This window comes from Prenolepis imparis, unplaced genomic scaffold (assembly GCF_030444845.1).
Source record: "Prenolepis imparis isolate NDT839.2.m4 unplaced genomic scaffold, iyPreImpa1.0 SCAF_3, whole genome shotgun sequence".
Classification (NCBI taxonomy): domain Eukaryota; kingdom Metazoa; phylum Arthropoda; class Insecta; order Hymenoptera; family Formicidae; genus Prenolepis; species Prenolepis imparis.
This window is the reverse complement of record NW_028141161.1, coordinates 22,816,357-22,832,624: the sequence shown is the minus strand read 5'-3', so window position 1 is coordinate 22,832,624 and position 16,268 is coordinate 22,816,357. Positions and strand designations below refer to the sequence as shown.

Genomic DNA, 16,268 nt, shown 5'->3' with positions numbered 1-16,268 from the left:
ATGTGTATGTGTGTATCCTTCATATAAAATATTTTATTATAACAATTTTACAATTAATGATAATATATTTGCTATTATTACTGACAGCTATACGTACACCCAAAAAGTGGCGAATCTAATAAGATTATTTTCCTCGACGATATTTTTCATTTACAATAAAATCACATTATAATTAAAACATTGATTATATTCACATGAGTAAATCTTCCAAATACTCTTCAAATTCTTTTTCTCTCGTCTTTTCTATGTCTTGTGTTGGTTTTTCTTTCCAAATATTTGATTCGTCTGTATCAGTGTTTACGATATTACTTTGTGCCTCAGCTGGGCTAGAATCTGTCTCTGCTTTATTATGCTCCGATTCTCGATTACTAGATGTAACAGACATATTACTACTACTTTCCAGATTTGTACCCAAACGTTTCAAAGATTTTTTCCTTTTCACCTCACGCTTTTGCGATCGATAATTAAGTTTTATCGAACATTCTGGACAAAGCCCTTAATGTAAAAAAAAAAACAAAGCATTATGTTATACAAGTAATCCTTTATAACGTATAAATTTTTTAAAATTAATAACGTACTTAATTTTACTAAAGCGTTCTTTTTTTCACCATGTTCTATGTAACCAAAATTAAGCTCCCAAGAACGCAAATCTTCCTTGTTATTGCACGATTTACTACCGCATTCAAATTGTCCTTTCCCAGCTATTACTTCCTTCTCAGTTCTCCATCTCAGAGCAACCTAAATATTGCACAAATTGTATTGCCATATAATAATGGAAATAACTTTTAATCTAATCAAAATGCATACTTATATGCGCAAGATAATAAAGTAAAATATGAAGTAGGGATGTGTCTCATACCTTATTATCTTTATAATATATGAGATTGCATATGCAATATTCCTTGAATAATTTATCGTAATATTTTTTAGCTAATTTTGCACCCCATGTGTCTGGAATATCCTTTTCCTGGTCCCAGAGAAACTTGTGATTCTCTCTGATGACATCATAGTCAGTTTTGTCCCGGTACCTCAAAACAGGTCGAAACTTCAAGAGCTGCTTGTTACAAAGTTTGTGCAGTTACAACTTTTACTTAGTAATAAATCTGTCGCAAGGAAATGTCGTATATATTTATCAAAGCTGTGCAGTTAAGAAATTACAAGTTTGTGTAATGTATGTGTAGATGTATTACAATAATCCTTCTTGTCCAAAGTAATACATAGCAGATGATTATTTGGCAATAATATACTTTTATGCATTTACAACAAAAGGCGAGACTATTGCTAGCATGCTGATGTAATGGCTAACTTGAATACTAACAAGAATAATTTGTCAATGCGTATAGAAGTCAATGAAAATAGCCCAAGTACTTAGCTAATTAGCACTTAATTCAAATACAATGAATAAAGCAAGTAAAAACAGAATTAAGTGAAATTATGAACAACATAAAAAGCTGCAGCAGTTTGGAATGAAAAGATATAAAGAAAGATAGAAAAGGTAGGGGACTGGAATTTTTATAATAAAATATGAAAAGAAATTTTGATACAGTGTAACAAAATGGAAAAGTGAGCTGACAATTGGAAACAAGTAGAAGAATTGAAATAAAAGTCAACATTAATAGCAAGCAAAAAAATTTCAAAAGCTTAAAAAAATATCAGAATGAATGAACATTATAAACAATACAAAAAAGATAAGGTAGAATTCAAACAATTCAACATGATGCAAATAAAGGAATAACATTGATGGAATTTCCTGGCTTTATAGCAACAGCGGAAGCATAAATTCTCAATATGCTATTATTTATATGCTAATATCCTGTTAAATAAATATTGAGACAAAGAACATTTGTAAACAACATTTGTGTAATTGAACAAGGACAAGGATAAAAGATAGAACAAAGGATTGAACAAAAAGTTTTTGAGGAATAAGATATGATATTCAAATAATATTCTAAAACGATTACGAGCAAAAATTTAACTAAAAAAATTTAACATGGTTTGAAAGATCAGCAAAGATCAATATATATATCACGAATTTTAATAAATGACGAAAGTCAATCAATAAAGATGTAAAAGAAAATATTAAAGAATTCAAGTGATATAGAAAGGCCATTAATTAACAAGAATAATTATTTTAGGTACAAGCCATCGAAAGTAGACCAACGAAGTGTACAAAGAGTTATGTTTGATCAAATTGCATTAGTGCGCTCTAAACATACTTTATTAATCATACTAACAAAAAGATACAAGAGAAATAATGTAATACAAAAAGAAATAATGTCCAACATTTAAATAAACTCTATCAAGTATGCATAATAATATGAACGTTATCTAACATAATTGCATAGTGGAACATAATAAATGCTAAATAAACGTGGATTTATTTGTCATTCTCGCATTAGTATGAAATAAACTGGCAAAGATTGGCCAGACATTTTTAGGAATGTTCTTTTCAATATATTCAATCTTCGAATCGGAAAAGGATGAGAAACAAGCATAATTATATAAAAATACTTTTAAAAATCGAAATTAAGCAGAACAAAGATCTAATGTGTGTAAGTGGCAAAATATGTTTCTCTAATAATATAAAGCTTCTAAATTATATAAAATGAAAGATTTAACTTACGTGTCCCGCTTCAATAACGACGTAGATTTTCCGTAAAATGTCAAATAATCGTTAATGAGTTTCTTGTGTCTGTCATAAGCTGACAAATGTGCGTAAGCCGGAAACATCTTCGTAATTAAATTTTATATTTTCTACGCAATCTTTCAATTCTTTTCGAATTGTATACTAACTGTGGTGCGAAATTCTAATTTCGATGATGCCACTGCCACTGTGATCACCATCACCACTGATCCAAGGTGCGTTCCGTTTCACCGTTTCACACAATGCGCGCATTTTCTATAGTAAACGTAACGTGTACTATAGGTAAATGCGCGCATATGCGTGAAACGGAACGTACCCCTAATCAGCTGATCCAGCTGATGTTCCGAGAACGCTATCGCGCAGGCGCGAATAGGAGAGAGAAACTACGTACATACAAATATATTAAATGTCGTAAAATGACGTAAAATATGACAATTTAAATATACGGATGAAAATTAACGATAACAACAATAACGTTTTCTATAAATTTGTTTTTATTCAGCTTCACAATCATTATTATGTGACATGAGCAATTATTATGATAACATTTGTTAATTGGCGTTGAATATGACGTGGTGAGTAAACTAATAAATTTGTTAAATAATTTTAACGTTTTTTATACGTATATATATATATATATATATATATATATATATATATATATATATGTAAGGTTGCAAGCTTATACGAGACAATTTTATTATTTACGCCAACAGGAATCCTTTAAAGAAAAACTATCTAACCCAGAGACCAACTTTTGCACCACCACTTTTATCCCAAACGGAAGATCAAGAATTAGATCTCGTTGTTCAAAGACTCATCTAGTATGTATTTTTAATAAAAATTGGTATAATTGTATAGAACAATTATTTGCATTTGCACAGCACGAACTACTTTCTATGACAATTTGCAAGTACGATGCAATTAATTTCTCTTTTCATTAATGACTGTTTGTATATTGTATTTAGCATGTGTGTGTGTGGGAGTATTTAAAAAAAAAAAATTTTTTTAAGTAATATAATGTATTTGTGTTCTGTTTCAAGTATTGAAAGCACAATAAGAAAACTAACTAAGGAGATGAAAAAGTATATAGGAGCTTTGATAAATTTGGATAGAGCAGACCAACGATTAAGCATGAATCTCATCAGTTGTGGATTAGCGCAGAATAACGATGAATATAGAAAAATAGTGGAGGAATACTTTTCTGTTGCTGCACAAGTAAGTTAACATAAATTAATATTAATAATCTTGAGAGAATATAGCTCACACTATATTTTTCAATCATCAGGTGGGAAAAAACGTTCAAGAAATGACTAGTTTGTGCCATAAGACTTTCATAGAACCTCTGAAAAAGTTTAGAAATGAATTTGTTACTATTGCTGCGGCGTTAACAAAGCGCGAAGATCTAATAACTACATGGAAATACTTGTATAATCGTGTGAAGAAACTGCAAGAGAAGAAAGATAGAACTGCAAGTCATATTGCAAAATTGGAGAGAGAACGCAGAGCAGAAGAAGCAGCCTCTAAAGAATTGAAGACTGTACATGCTCAATTACTTACAGAATTACCAACGTTTCTCGAAAAAAGATTAGAATACATTAATCCGAGCATTCATGCTGTGATTATGATACAATTAAATTATTATGGGCATACAACGCAATTGTACACCCAATTGATGCCTGCTCGATATTCTTCCGAATTTGCATTGAGCTCAACAGTAACCGACGAGGAATATCAGCAAGTTGTAAACACCGAATTAAATAGGTTGAGGGCATTAGCTATAGTGAAGGACCATTAAATAAACGCAACACTTTTCTCCAGAAATATTTCTTATACCATACAACTTTAAATATATGTATATATTTAAGATATTAAGAGAAGATTATTTTAAAATAAAAATATATATTTATTTGTTAAAGTTCTTTGTTAAGAATAATAATACCAAATAGACAAATGAGGATGGTGAGCATTGTTGAAAGAATGTTTTTTTATTTTGTGGAATGATGTGTTAAATAATTGTATAAATATTGTGCTTGGCAGTATGTACATTGTAGACTTTTCACGTTTACGGAAAATATGCCGTTTTCTAAGATGGAATCATTCCTTGTCTTTTTTTTATTTGAGAACCCATGCGGCGATTGTGATTACTCTGTGTAGCTTTGTATACATTTTTCTTATGTCTATTAGTCAGAACATCTTTATTTTGCCCTTGGCCTTTGGATTTACCTTAAATAAAAAATTGGAGATGTAAGTGTACGCTCAATAATACTTTGTAAAACTAAATTAATACTACACTTTTGTGAAATACCATTTCAAAATGCTAAGTCAATATTTTATTTAATATATACAAATAACAAATTTTCTATAAGCAGCATGATTTTTTTATACTAATTAAGAATAAAGGTAGTTTTTTATTTTGTTTATTATAATATGTTTTAATAGCTTCTTTACGAAATTATAAATATATAAATAAAATAGATTTATTTAAAAAAAAAAGATATATAAATCAATTTGCAACATACCAACTACGTCACGCGTATTTTTGCCTTCTCTCGCCGATTGTCTTTGCTGTTCGACTTTAGCACGTGATTCCGCTGGATTCTGTACAAAATGATCATTCTGTACTGGCTTCTCATCTTCATCTTCGATTTCATCTTCGGAACTAACATTATTTTTATCGCGTGCACAAAGTACCTAAATATAAAATGACTTCTTGCATAAAAAGCAAAATATATCGATAAAATTGTAGATTGAAGGCAAAAATAAAGTATTCAAACAAACCCTTGGAATAGTAAATGGTCTGGCATCTATTTCTGTAGAATCATCCGGTACGTTACCACGAATGTTATGGCTGTCATATGTATCATCATATTCATCATCGTAATTATCGACAATGCTATACTTCTCATAAATTTCCCGGGATTTCTTAATTGCAGATTTATCATTTAACATTTCATTTGCATTTTTGTACTTTTCTTTCCTGGCAGAAAAAAGATGTACGATATAACTTGTCTATTTTCAAATTATCGAGATCAAGTTCGTCTATTCTGAAATCTTTCTCCTTGACCCTCATTTTATTCTTTCAATTATCTATTTTAGTCTAACGATATATATACAAAATGAAAACATTTGAAACAGTTCTCTTATTTGGTTTCTTTTACTCATTCTCATGATCATCATTATATAATTATTTCAGTTTACAGAACAGAACAACTGTTCCAGAATAGAAGGATTATACATATTTAATAGATGTCGCATAACAATAAAACTCTTCGATATAAGTTATTTTACAAAAAGAATTTAATAACTTACTTTTTTCCCATATAAATCCTCGATGTGTCTATAACATCTTGTGTCATAACATCGAATTCATCATTATCGAAAATATTTATCCTTTGAATACCAATCGCTGCATCTACAGCAGCTGATGCTTCCTAAAGATATATAATGTAAATTAATTTTCCCTGCTTTATATATACGAAATATATTATTAATATGGCATAAAAATTATTTTATTAGTTACCATTGGATCTGGTGGTATATATGGTAATGTCTTATCTATTTCTTTCAAATTAGGTGGTAAATTATTTTCCACAACAGCATTTACCACAGATGCAACATCATTATTGTAGTATTTTAAACATAGCTGTAAGTTTTAGGACACCACATAAATTTATACAAATACTACACATAATGTATTCTTCTATTTATTAATTAAATTAATCTAATACAAATTTTATACAAAATTTTTACCTGTATGAAACCTGGACCACAATCACATAAGATTTCTCTCACTTTTGAGATGAGGGATATCAATTTGTCAGGATCTTCTGAAGTAGATTCTATATCATTGTTTATGCAATTCACATTATTGCAATGTTCTTCTCGTTGATTGCTTTGAACAGTGCTAGAGCCAGCAACAGCTACCTACACACATAGTAACACAATAGGACTTTTACACATTTTAAAATATTATTTATATGTTTAAAGACTTACATTTGTATTATTATGAGATATATTAACCACTGTTTTAGTATCTCCAATCGATGCATACAGTGATTGTAAGATATATTGACATTTTATTGCATCACTGTCAGCAAAGAATACTATGTGATGTAAAGAACACTAGGATAACAACATACATACATATCTTTCTTATATTAATTATTATGGTATTATATTATGATATTGTATTATATTAATTATGTAATATGTAATAATTTCTTTAAAAAGGATACATTTCAGGGCAGAGCGTGGAAATAGTTTCAAGATCAACATTAATTGGATAAAACTCATGATAATCGATAATGAATTCTTTTTCGGAAATAGCATTCATCAGTAAATTCAAATATTCATCTATACAATTTCTTACTTCACTTTCCATCATTGTGTTCCTGAGAAAAGATAGAAATAACATTAGTAAGTGAATATTTAATTATTCACAAATTAAGAAAACAACATTTTCTCATGCTTACATTTTTTCCTGAATATTCAATATAGATTCATAGACAATAATTCGATAAAGATTTAACATTTCCACTCTAGTTACATCGAGACGGTGCTTTAATTCCATGTACTTTGGCATATTTTCGTCATTGTATGCTAACTTGTCTAATTTTTTATATATTTCAGGTATTGTATTACCATAAAATGAAATTATTCTATTCAAACAGAAATACATAATAGTGATAATATATAATATTTGAACAAAATGTATATGTATAAATGTAGTAGAGAACTTAGTAAAAATTCTTAATTATTAGAAAGATTGATTTAATAAAATGAAGCAAAAAGATACGAGTACATTTCTAAACAAATTGAAATAAAATCTATATTCTATTAATTAAATGTAATAAAGTAAAATTTATTTATACTTGTTTATGAAGTCATCTTTGTGAAATGTGGCAATTACTGGAGGGTAACTTTTTAATAATATAGTAAGAGTTGATGATACATCTAGGATGTACAATATCAAATCTTCTAAATTATATAATGTCATCTCGATAGAATCATTTGCTCTCCCTGAAAGTGCCACTGCTTCAGTTACAGGGTCTAGACGATCTTCAAATCTCCGTTCGACATTTTCAAAAGCCTACATTGATAAGAAAATTGACTAATGTAAAAATAAATCTGTAATTTTATAATTGACAAGCTTTTATATAACTTTTGGTCAAACAATAATTACTGATCAATTTCTTTAAAAAATTTTCTAAGAATTATATCTATTTATATTTATAAAAATTATAATTCTTACATAATTACACTCAGTAATCAAAATATGACACAAAACGTTAATAGAGATTGTTCAAAAATTACTATTACTTTTCTTAAATACTATTAAGAATCATACGTTACCTTTATGAGACATGCCACAGATTTTTCAAGATCATCATTGTACATAGGTTGTAGTGTAAATATGCTATATATGATTTTCTCTATTACTTTAGTATTTTCTCTACCATACAGCTGACATAAATCAAATATAATTGGTATTGTGAATATATAATTGTCATATAATAAATTTCCAAGAAACGGACGGCTCATGTACTCTGTCGAACTTTCTTTGTTTGTAGCAAGACGTGCAAAAACCATAAGTACATTGTAACGAAGCTTTTCTAATGCTTCAAACATTCCTGGTTCATTAGGAAAATTTTCTAAGGCATAAAAAGGTGGTGCCTCTTGTAAAAAAGATACTAATGAATCCATAATTGAAACATTGTACACAATATTGGACCAAAATCTAAATGAGAAAAAAAAATACATAGCAATTGTATATGTATTAACATTATAAAAATTATATAAGTGCTGTATATCATACCGATAAAATGGAAGATCAAGTAACCAATTTAAATCTTCAATGATATAAGTCATAACTTCTATCCAATAATCTCTAGCGCCCACAATTTCCAATCCATCATCATTGTATATTTCTGGCACTTTGTAACGTAAAAAATAACGTTCATCTGCCCATTTTGCATTCTAAAGTATTTAACGTTTAACAATATATAAGAATATTTAAATATACAATAATATTTACTACACACACACACACACACATATGTATATATGTACGTTATAAAACATTCATTATAAAGTATTTATAATACAATTTTTTTACATTGCCATAGTGTCAAAATTAACATACCAATGCATTTATCACAACAATCACACCATCATTTTTAATATTTAATTGCAGTTCCTCCAAAGGCACACAATCAGGATTCTGTTTAATAAACACATTATATTATATATATATATTTTTTACGTCTTTATAGATTACGTATCTATTTCGGTTTAATTATATGAATCACTGTGTTTCCCAAAATTACATCAATAAATATATAAATACGAAAATCAATTACCTCGTAGCACTTCATAATTTTACGCGACGCATAATTTGTTAAAAAAACTTTGCTTGCTGCTGATTGTCAGTTTGATAAATGAAATCCGTTTAACAAAAGACAGATATCTAATCAAATCGACGTGATTGTCAAACGAGAGACAAATTATGCAAAGTATGTATGTTAGGTCATCATGAACTAACCTACACAAAATCAAAGTCGCTTCAGTAGCTTCGGTATAAAAAGCCGGGCAATCCCAGCGTTTATATATTTCACGAGCAATTTATACAAGAGGGATAACTGCACGTGTCAAAAAGATTAGGGGTAGAAATATAAAGATAAGAGATAGGAATATCAATTTAGGGAGCTTTCTAGTAAAAAAACACAAATGGACATATGTTACGCAATTGGCTATCGAATAGAGAATTTTGAAGTCCCCAAAATTTTCCTAATTGTGGAATCCAATCAAACGTTACTTTTCTCCAAGGAGTATGTAAAAAGAACAGACTTATTTCAAAATGATCCAATCAAAGACGCTAAAATAAAACGGTAAAAAGAACAAATTCGTGTATATAATTGGAAAATGCTTATCTTTCAAGTCCTGCATATTGTTATTTTAATTTTTGCTTTTATCGTAAATGGCAACGAGCTTGAATTTTGTGAAGTATCCGATAGATATGCCGAAAATTCGAAAAAATGTTCTGTTCGAAACAACTTTACGCAAAAACGGTTAGAATCAATATTTCTATTTCTCTAAAGAAACTGTCATTTTTATGCATTCTCAATTTTTATTAATTTTTTTATACAGAAATTTACACGATCTATTTTTTTATAGTTATATCCTTTACGACATAAATCCCCCGGAAGGTTTTAATCTGAGAAGAGATGTGTATGTTCGTCTTGCCGTTTTTCTAAAAAAATTAATTGAAAGGGACAAGGAATATCAGTGGCAACTAGTTTTACCGCCATGGGGTAATATGAGAATTATAAATAACATATAAAATTTATAATAATTATTTATAATTATGTATTTCTTTAATTTTAATTTAGGTAATTTATATCATTGGCGACGTCAGAATATAGGATTTCAAGAGTATCTCTTCTGGGATATTTTTTTTGATATAACGAGCCTGCAACAATATATACCTGTCATTGAAATGTATAAATTTATGGAAGGTATATATTTGATATATAGTTTATATTATATTTTGTACATATACACATATATATAAAATTCACTTGAGTATAATAATTTGATTTTAGAGTATTCATCTGGAAGCAAAGAAATACAACTCGATTGTGTGTATATTTTACAGAATGATGAAGAAATGTTCAAGATGGGTAGATTCGAAGATAAGAATGAAGTGAGTGAATGTATTGATGATTCTTTAAAATATTACAAATTAAAGCAGCATACATATATTGGTCCATTTTGGGGCTATCATAATATTACAACTCAGAATGTCAAATGTCTCAAGTTTCATGGTACAACATCTTATCTTTCTCAAAATCTCAAACCGACACAATACAAGTAAATATATTTTTGCATCTATTTTCTTTTATAAAAAATAAAGCACACTTTATCAGTACTCTTCTCTGTTTATAGATCTATAATGTTTGATCACATGGAGATTGCCCTGCACGATGAATACGGCTCTAAAGAATACTGGAAGGCCAGACGCAGCATGCGCTATAATTTCGAACTGTATAATATCGCGAAAAATTATAGAAAAACTTATCTAAATTCCACAGATGAGAATGATAATACAGATCGACCCGCAGATTGGACTAAAGAAAAGGTTGTTATTATATTATTATTATATTAATTGTTATTTGTTCTTTTATTAGTGATGATAAATCACTAATTATTTTAATTTTTAGAGACAGCGGAATGCAAGGGGCGGTCCATATTTAGCAGTTCATCTTAGAAGACGCGATTTTATCATAGGTCACAAGGCGTCAATACCAACAATAAATGACGCTGCTTCTCAATTACGAGAAAAAATGGATGAGCTTGGACTAACTGTGTTGTTTGTTGCAACAGATGGGGAAACACATGGTACATTTATTTTATAAGTTAAACTATTCTACAAATTCTTCAAAATTGTCAAAAGATTTTTTTTTTACACCTATACAAATTGAATATTTATTATATGGTATTTTATATAATATTTATTATACATTTATTATATATTAATTATATTGATATATGGTATTTTCAGAATTTGAAGAACTCAAGTCGTATTTACCTCAATACAAAGTCTTGAAGTTTGTACCGTCTAATTATGTGATAAATAAATTCAAAGACGGTGGAATTGCCATTATTGATCAGATAATTTGTTCATATGCCAGGTAAGAGTATTTATACATATAATTGCAATAATGGACAACTATAAATATAATTCTAAGAATAAAGGCTATTTATTTATGAATCATCTTCTATAAACGCTTGTAAGATGCACAAATTTCAAACAATTTTTTTTTTTTTGTAATTAGATATTTCATAGGGACGCCTGAATCAACATTTACATTCAGAATACAAGAAGATAGAGAGATTATTGGTTTTTTACCTGAAACTACATTCAATCAATTATGTAAGACTAACAAAAAATGTGCAACAACTGGGCAATGGAGGATTGTCTGGTAAAATATTAGCACATAATTTGAATTTTTTTGTGCATACAATAAAATTCAACAGTTTTCTGTTTTATTATATATAAATACCGATGAGGTATTGTTAAAGACTCGTGCCAATCATGAGTAAATTTTCATCACGATATATGTGGTCAAATTGTACCTTGGTTTCAATCATTTCAATACTTCGAGAATCTCATTACCATTCGTCGATAAAAATCATTTAGTTGTGTAACGTACCGCTAGACATCGCAGAGTCGAATTCAAATCACTGTTTCTTTCGATTGTTGTTGCCTAAAAAAATGAATTATTGTCCGGGAAAAATTATCGCGATTATTTCGAGGAAAGTGTTAGATATTAAAATACTGCTTACACAATCTGTGCTGTTATATAACAATGTTATATAACAATATATAACGATAAATATTGCAATTTCGGCCGTCAAAAAATCGAAGCTGTCTCTGACAATTTTTGCGTTAGCAGGTACTTAAGCCCAATCTACAATGTGCTCTTTGCGTTTTGTTTCGTGTTCTTTGCCCTCTCACGATGATGTTTCTTCTCTTTCTGTTGCCTGAGATAAAAGTGGACGAACTCTAGATTGCCGGTTAAACAGAGCACGAAGAAGCAAGAAGACAAGAGCACATTGTAGATTAGGCTTTACAATGGAAAAATCAGAACGAATGATGACCAAAACGCAGATGAATGGTAACTTTGCTTTGAATTTGTTTAACTTTACGTTCGATTTAAGAATTATATATATATTTCTATATTATATACACATTCTTTTAAGTAGATCAAAAATCAATTTTTTCTACATGCAATTATATGCAATAATTTTCTGATGATATTGATATATTAACCAAGTTACAATGAGATCTGTGCATTAAATTCTGAAGTAACTTTAAAAGCTCTGAAGTAATTTTCCTTGTTTCTAGTGAATCAGTATGGTGAAGCATAATTTCTCTGTACTGATAGACATAAAACGTAAATAATTTTTATTGTCCTTTTATTGAATATATCATTTATTACGGAAAGCAAAAAAATGACTTGACTAAACTGTTATTTTATATATTTAGATTTTGATATAAGGAAATTAGAGATGAGAGAGCTATGATGTCAGTTGATTTTTTATCTCTTTTTTTGGAATCAGTATTTTGCTAATTAAAAAATTATATCCACAACTAATATACGTATATATGTATATATGTAAAAATATATAAACAAAAATATAATCATAAAAATTATATAACAGATTTTTAACATGTTCAATCTTCTATTCGAGAAAACTAACACACATATGTCTGTTTCTACCAATGCAATTTAAATGACACCGTAATCATTGATTATAACTTGTAGAATGGCCAATATTAACATTTCAAATTTTATATTATATAAAAATATTGCGTTGAAAGAAACAAGCATTAATCACTAAATAAGAATGAGAAGGAAATTAAACTTTATTTTAAAAACAGTAAAAAAATATTTCTAGCTCTCTTGCATCTTTTCTTCTCTACTCAATATTCTCCTTCCTTGTGTGTGTGTGTCACCATATTTGGTGACCTAATTAGATAGTTGGAAAGTACAGTGTACTGCAGTTTTACAACGCGATATTATTGCGGTGCAATGCGGCCACGATGTCGGCGAACGCGTTGGCGGCAAATTATCCGAGCAATTACCTTGGCGACCAGAAAAATGTCTGCAAAGGTGATGGTGATAGTCGCAAACTCGAAGATTGAGACGTACGAAGGAAAAAGGTTCGAGCGTTACTTCTTTTTTTTTACACGATGGAATTATTATTATTTAACATATTGCCTCACGCAGATTATCTCATTAACGATCAAGATAAACTGTTATTATTATTTTCAATTTTACATATTATGCATATGTACAATTGACTGCAAAAAAATATATCTATATTTCAGATTTGACAAAATGAAAAAATTTGTTTAATGCTTTATGACTCTTTTATTATATAATGGTATCATGAAAATTATATTTATTGAAAACTTTTAATAATTTGCTACAGGATATAATGAAGTTTCAAGAATTCGCACTTATGTCGAACGGAAAAAATGCAGATAGAAAAACTACTACTTACTCCCATGAAAAAGCAAAGAGTTTCTTGTCAAAGTGGTGAAACACGCAGAGTGAGTACAAAAAATTATATATAACTTTATATTAAACGTCTTTATATTAAACGAATAATTTTTAAACAAATAATGCAAAATCTATTTTTACAAAAAACATGTAATAGATTGGATGAAATTGATAGTATCAGATAAATAAATATTGTAATTATGTATATATTATAATTTTAAATAAATTGTATATATTTAGATATTAATTTAAGGAAATTTTAGAGAGAGAGAGAGAGAGAGAGAGCTGTATACAGTGTCAATTGTTTTTTTTATAGAAAAACAAAGAATAACAATCAAATTTTTTAAAAGGATTCTTGTCGATTAATCGACCGCTTCTACACAAAAAGCCACGTATCATCAGCTCCTTTCAAAATACCAATAATAGGATGTATATCATAAATCATAATCGCCTATGCGACTTGATTACACAAAACATCTTTCTAAAATACTTATAAGTTTCCACGATAAATTTCTCAATTAAGTTTTATTTTGGGAGATTATTTGATATTTGATTATTATTCTGCGATACTTTTATAAGTTTTATATGCTCCTAAAAAGGAAAAAATTTCTCGATATATGAAAAATCGCATGATTCTCGCCTCATTAAAATCGCTTCCGCTCCCTTTCATTCGAGTGAAACGCTTTTTAACGAGGATTCGTATACGGACAGGAAAACCTCTTTCTCAAACATGATATAGTCGTACATATATCCACACAAAACTCTTCACGTAGCAGACATGGCAGATGTCTCGTTCGTGATAAGTTTACGACAACGTTATGTTATCTTACGTAATGCAACTCTCTTAATATCTTAATTGGTATTCTACAATTGAAAGGCATTATAACATCGTAATTTTGTGATATCAAATTAATCGACAAATTGCGCGAAAGTTTTTTATATAATTATTTTATTTATTTATTTATTAAAATATTTTTGTATGCTTTTTTCTTTTTTATAGCGAATTTTTTTAGCTTATTTATAATATCTAAAAAAATTCTAAAGAAATAAGAGACAAGTTAAATGGATGTATACCATTGCCAATAACATATTGACAAAATCATGTTGCACGTAGAAGTAGGCTTATATACAAAATTGAAACATTTTTTGAAATATGAGAATATTTATATGAAATCTCAAGATCGAGTTTACCAATCTAGTCGCAATTTTGAGAAACGATAAATATAGGCCTAATTATAATATTGAGAAACGATATAATGTATATATATAGCGTTACACATTTAATAGTGACATTTAATAGTTTAATAAAATGCAGTGTGATCGAGAGTAATCAACCAGTTTAGAATAATAAATCATGCAAACTTTTATGCGAAAATTCTTGCTCTCGTTTAATTATTTATGTTTTCCAGATTTCGTAATGTGCTTTGAAAATTACATATGCGACTATACTTAGTACGCGATTTAGAATGCAAATGATATAGAGAATTAGCACGATATATGGATAGATAAATAGTTTTCTTTATAATAAAGTTTTGCGAAATGGATTACTATATGTATTGTATAAGATTAAGTATTTATAAGAATATATACGTGTATTTTTTATCTCAAGACTTTATTTAAATTATAGTATTACTATCAAACTGCATATTTTGAGAATAATATTGTTTATTGAGTAAAAATTGTTATTTAAGGATATTGCATTAAAATGATGAAGTTTTTTCTTTGCTAAGATATTGATTCAATTATAATTTAAAAATGAGACTTTTTATTCAAGCTATGTCGAGTCTTCTACAAAAATGCACGTTTTATGTATCAATTATGTATCAAAATTTTATCCATTTAAATATCCATAGATTTTCGTTTTTTCCAGGAATAATTTAATTAATTTAAAAGTTGTTAAAAAATATGGTTTTGTTCAAGTTTTCAGAGAGAAAGTCGACGCGCGCGCATTCAAGGAATTTGTCACCAAGATTAGTCAATCAGGTGGTGTATCTGAAGATACTTCGATGAAGATACTTAAATACAGACGAGCTTTCCCATGTCATGAATCCTTCTACGAAGTGGGCAATCGATTCAAGACGAAACTCGTACAATCGAGAGTGGAGAAAGGAAGATTTGTTGTAAACGGGCTCGCCCGGAGCGATTCCGAGAGGATTTTAGCTGCTTAATCAGAAAGTAACGTTTCGTGATGATGACCAATGGACGCCGATCACGAGCGAGTACGTATCGCATGATCTTGATTCTCTAATAACATCGTTGCATTCATTGCGTATATCATTAGTCATCATTTCGTTGCACGAACCGGCTTCTTCCCGTTGCTCTCGAGCACGCTTCGGTTGCTTCACGCGCGCGCTCCGTCCTCTAACTAAAATTCCAAGATTTTTTTTTTACTCATAATGATAGCGCTTTCGTAAGGCTTACGCTAACACTATATATTCGTGATGATATAAGATCCAATAAGAGACGTCTCGGTATTCATTTTATATTAGTTTATCACGGTGGCACACCTGCGTGAGAAAAGAATTTAAGAAGATTATAAAGATATTTCTTAC

At 29.0% G+C, this 16,268-nt stretch overlaps 5 protein-coding genes across 8 annotated transcripts in view; 3 read left to right on the top strand and 2 right to left on the bottom strand.

The window, feature by feature from the left end:
* Positions 1–8: 8 nt before the first annotated feature.
* On the bottom strand, positions 9–2,922 carry LOC145933890 (protein FRA10AC1 homolog). Its single transcript, XM_083033915.1, has 4 exons — positions 2,624–2,922; positions 860–1,028; positions 579–738; positions 9–495 (listed from the first exon to the last, which is right to left on the bottom strand). The coding sequence occupies exons 1-4, from the start codon at positions 2,728–2,730 to the stop codon at positions 191–193; spliced, it is 741 nt and encodes a 246-aa protein (XP_082890041.1). The 5' UTR covers positions 2,731–2,922; the 3' UTR covers positions 9–190.
* A 57-nt stretch (positions 2,923–2,979) lies between these two features.
* On the top strand, positions 2,980–4,574 carry LOC145933889 (bridging integrator 3 homolog). Of its 2 annotated transcripts, XM_083033913.1 has the most exons (4): positions 2,980–3,219; positions 3,361–3,468; positions 3,688–3,862; positions 3,933–4,574. In XM_083033913.1, exons 1-4 carry the CDS (start codon positions 3,212–3,214, stop codon positions 4,440–4,442), a joined length of 801 nt encoding a protein of 266 aa, XP_082890039.1. In that variant the 5' UTR covers positions 2,980–3,211; the 3' UTR covers positions 4,443–4,574. The 2 variants fall into 2 exon arrangements, with proteins under 2 accessions (XP_082890039.1, XP_082890040.1); XM_083033914.1 differs by lacking the exon at positions 2,980–3,219 and having other exon boundaries at positions 3,440–3,557; positions 3,933–4,444.
* LOC145933884 (activating signal cointegrator 1 complex subunit 2) lies at positions 4,527–9,252 on the bottom strand. The gene is made up of 14 exons (XM_083033895.1): positions 9,007–9,252; positions 8,790–8,867; positions 8,463–8,623; positions 8,000–8,384; positions 7,519–7,736; positions 7,120–7,305; positions 6,883–7,038; positions 6,641–6,734; positions 6,398–6,571; positions 6,168–6,290; positions 5,957–6,078; positions 5,426–5,624; positions 5,167–5,338; positions 4,527–4,870 (listed from the first exon to the last, which is right to left on the bottom strand). The coding sequence occupies exons 1-14, from the start codon at positions 9,019–9,021 to the stop codon at positions 4,731–4,733; spliced, it is 2,223 nt and encodes a 740-aa protein (XP_082890021.1). The 5' UTR covers positions 9,022–9,252; the 3' UTR covers positions 4,527–4,730.
* Positions 9,253–9,525: 273 nt separating this feature from the next.
* O-fut2 (O-fucosyltransferase 2) lies at positions 9,526–11,038 on the top strand. Of its 2 annotated transcripts, XM_083032905.1 has the most exons (6): positions 9,526–9,714; positions 9,821–9,957; positions 10,036–10,161; positions 10,249–10,516; positions 10,592–10,784; positions 10,869–11,038. In XM_083032905.1, the coding sequence occupies exons 1-6, from the start codon at positions 9,569–9,571 to the stop codon at positions 10,911–10,913; spliced, it is 915 nt and encodes a 304-aa protein (XP_082889031.1). In that variant the 5' UTR covers positions 9,526–9,568; the 3' UTR covers positions 10,914–11,038. The 2 variants fall into 2 exon arrangements, with proteins under 2 accessions (XP_082889031.1, XP_082889032.1); XM_083032906.1 differs by lacking the exon at positions 10,869–11,038 and having other exon boundaries at positions 9,527–9,714; positions 10,249–10,349; positions 10,592–10,756.
* A 590-nt stretch (positions 11,039–11,628) lies between these two features.
* Positions 11,629–16,268, top strand: part of LOC145933317 (uncharacterized) — a 26,201-nt gene continuing 21,561 nt past the window's right edge. Inside the window, exons 1-4 of one of the 2 annotated variants that reach the window (XM_083032902.1) lie at positions 11,629–12,324; positions 13,188–13,373; positions 13,646–13,766; positions 15,637–15,935. The gene's annotated coding sequence lies outside the window, so the exon portion shown is untranslated. Of the gene's footprint in view, positions 13,374–13,645; positions 13,767–15,636; positions 15,936–16,268 lie in introns of both variants that reach the window. The other variant, XM_083032903.1, reaches the window with a different exon arrangement.

What these genes read in the sequence shown, in the direction of transcription:
- LOC145933890 (XM_083033915.1), bottom strand. Translation starts at nt 2,730, where the DNA reads ATGTTTCCGGCTTACGCACATTTGTCAGCTTATGACAGACACAAGAAA. An exon ending in TATATTATAAAGATAATAAG is followed by an intron (nt 739 to 859) that starts GTATGAGACACA and finishes TGCAATATTTAG; the next exon opens with GTTGCTCTGAGATGGAGAAC. An exon ending in GAACGCTTTAGTAAAATTAA is followed by an intron (nt 496 to 578) that starts GTACGTTATTAA and finishes TTTTACATTAAG; the next exon opens with GGCTTTGTCCAGAATGTTCG.
- LOC145933889 (XM_083033913.1), top strand. An exon ending in GTTGTTCAAAGACTCATCTA is followed by an intron (nt 3,469 to 3,687) that starts GTATGTATTTTT and finishes TTCTGTTTCAAG; the next exon opens with TATTGAAAGCACAATAAGAA. An exon ending in ACTTTTCTGTTGCTGCACAA is followed by an intron (nt 3,863 to 3,932) that starts GTAAGTTAACAT and finishes TTCAATCATCAG; the next exon opens with GTGGGAAAAAACGTTCAAGA.
- LOC145933884 (XM_083033895.1), bottom strand. An exon ending in TCCACGCTCTGCCCTGAAAT is followed by an intron (nt 6,735 to 6,882) that starts GTATCCTTTTTA and finishes CTTTGCTGACAG; the next exon opens with TGATGCAATAAAATGTCAAT. An exon ending in GTGGTCCAGGTTTCATACAG is followed by an intron (nt 6,291 to 6,397) that starts GTAAAAATTTTG and finishes TAAAACTTACAG; the next exon opens with CTATGTTTAAAATACTACAA.
- O-fut2 (XM_083032905.1), top strand. Translation starts at nt 9,569, where the DNA reads ATGCTTATCTTTCAAGTCCTGCATATTGTTATTTTAATTTTTGCTTTT. An exon ending in AATGTATAAATTTATGGAAG is followed by an intron (nt 10,162 to 10,248) that starts GTATATATTTGA and finishes ATTTGATTTTAG; the next exon opens with AGTATTCATCTGGAAGCAAA. An exon ending in CAGATTGGACTAAAGAAAAG is followed by an intron (nt 10,785 to 10,868) that starts GTTGTTATTATA and finishes TAATTTTTAGAG; the next exon opens with ACAGCGGAATGCAAGGGGCG.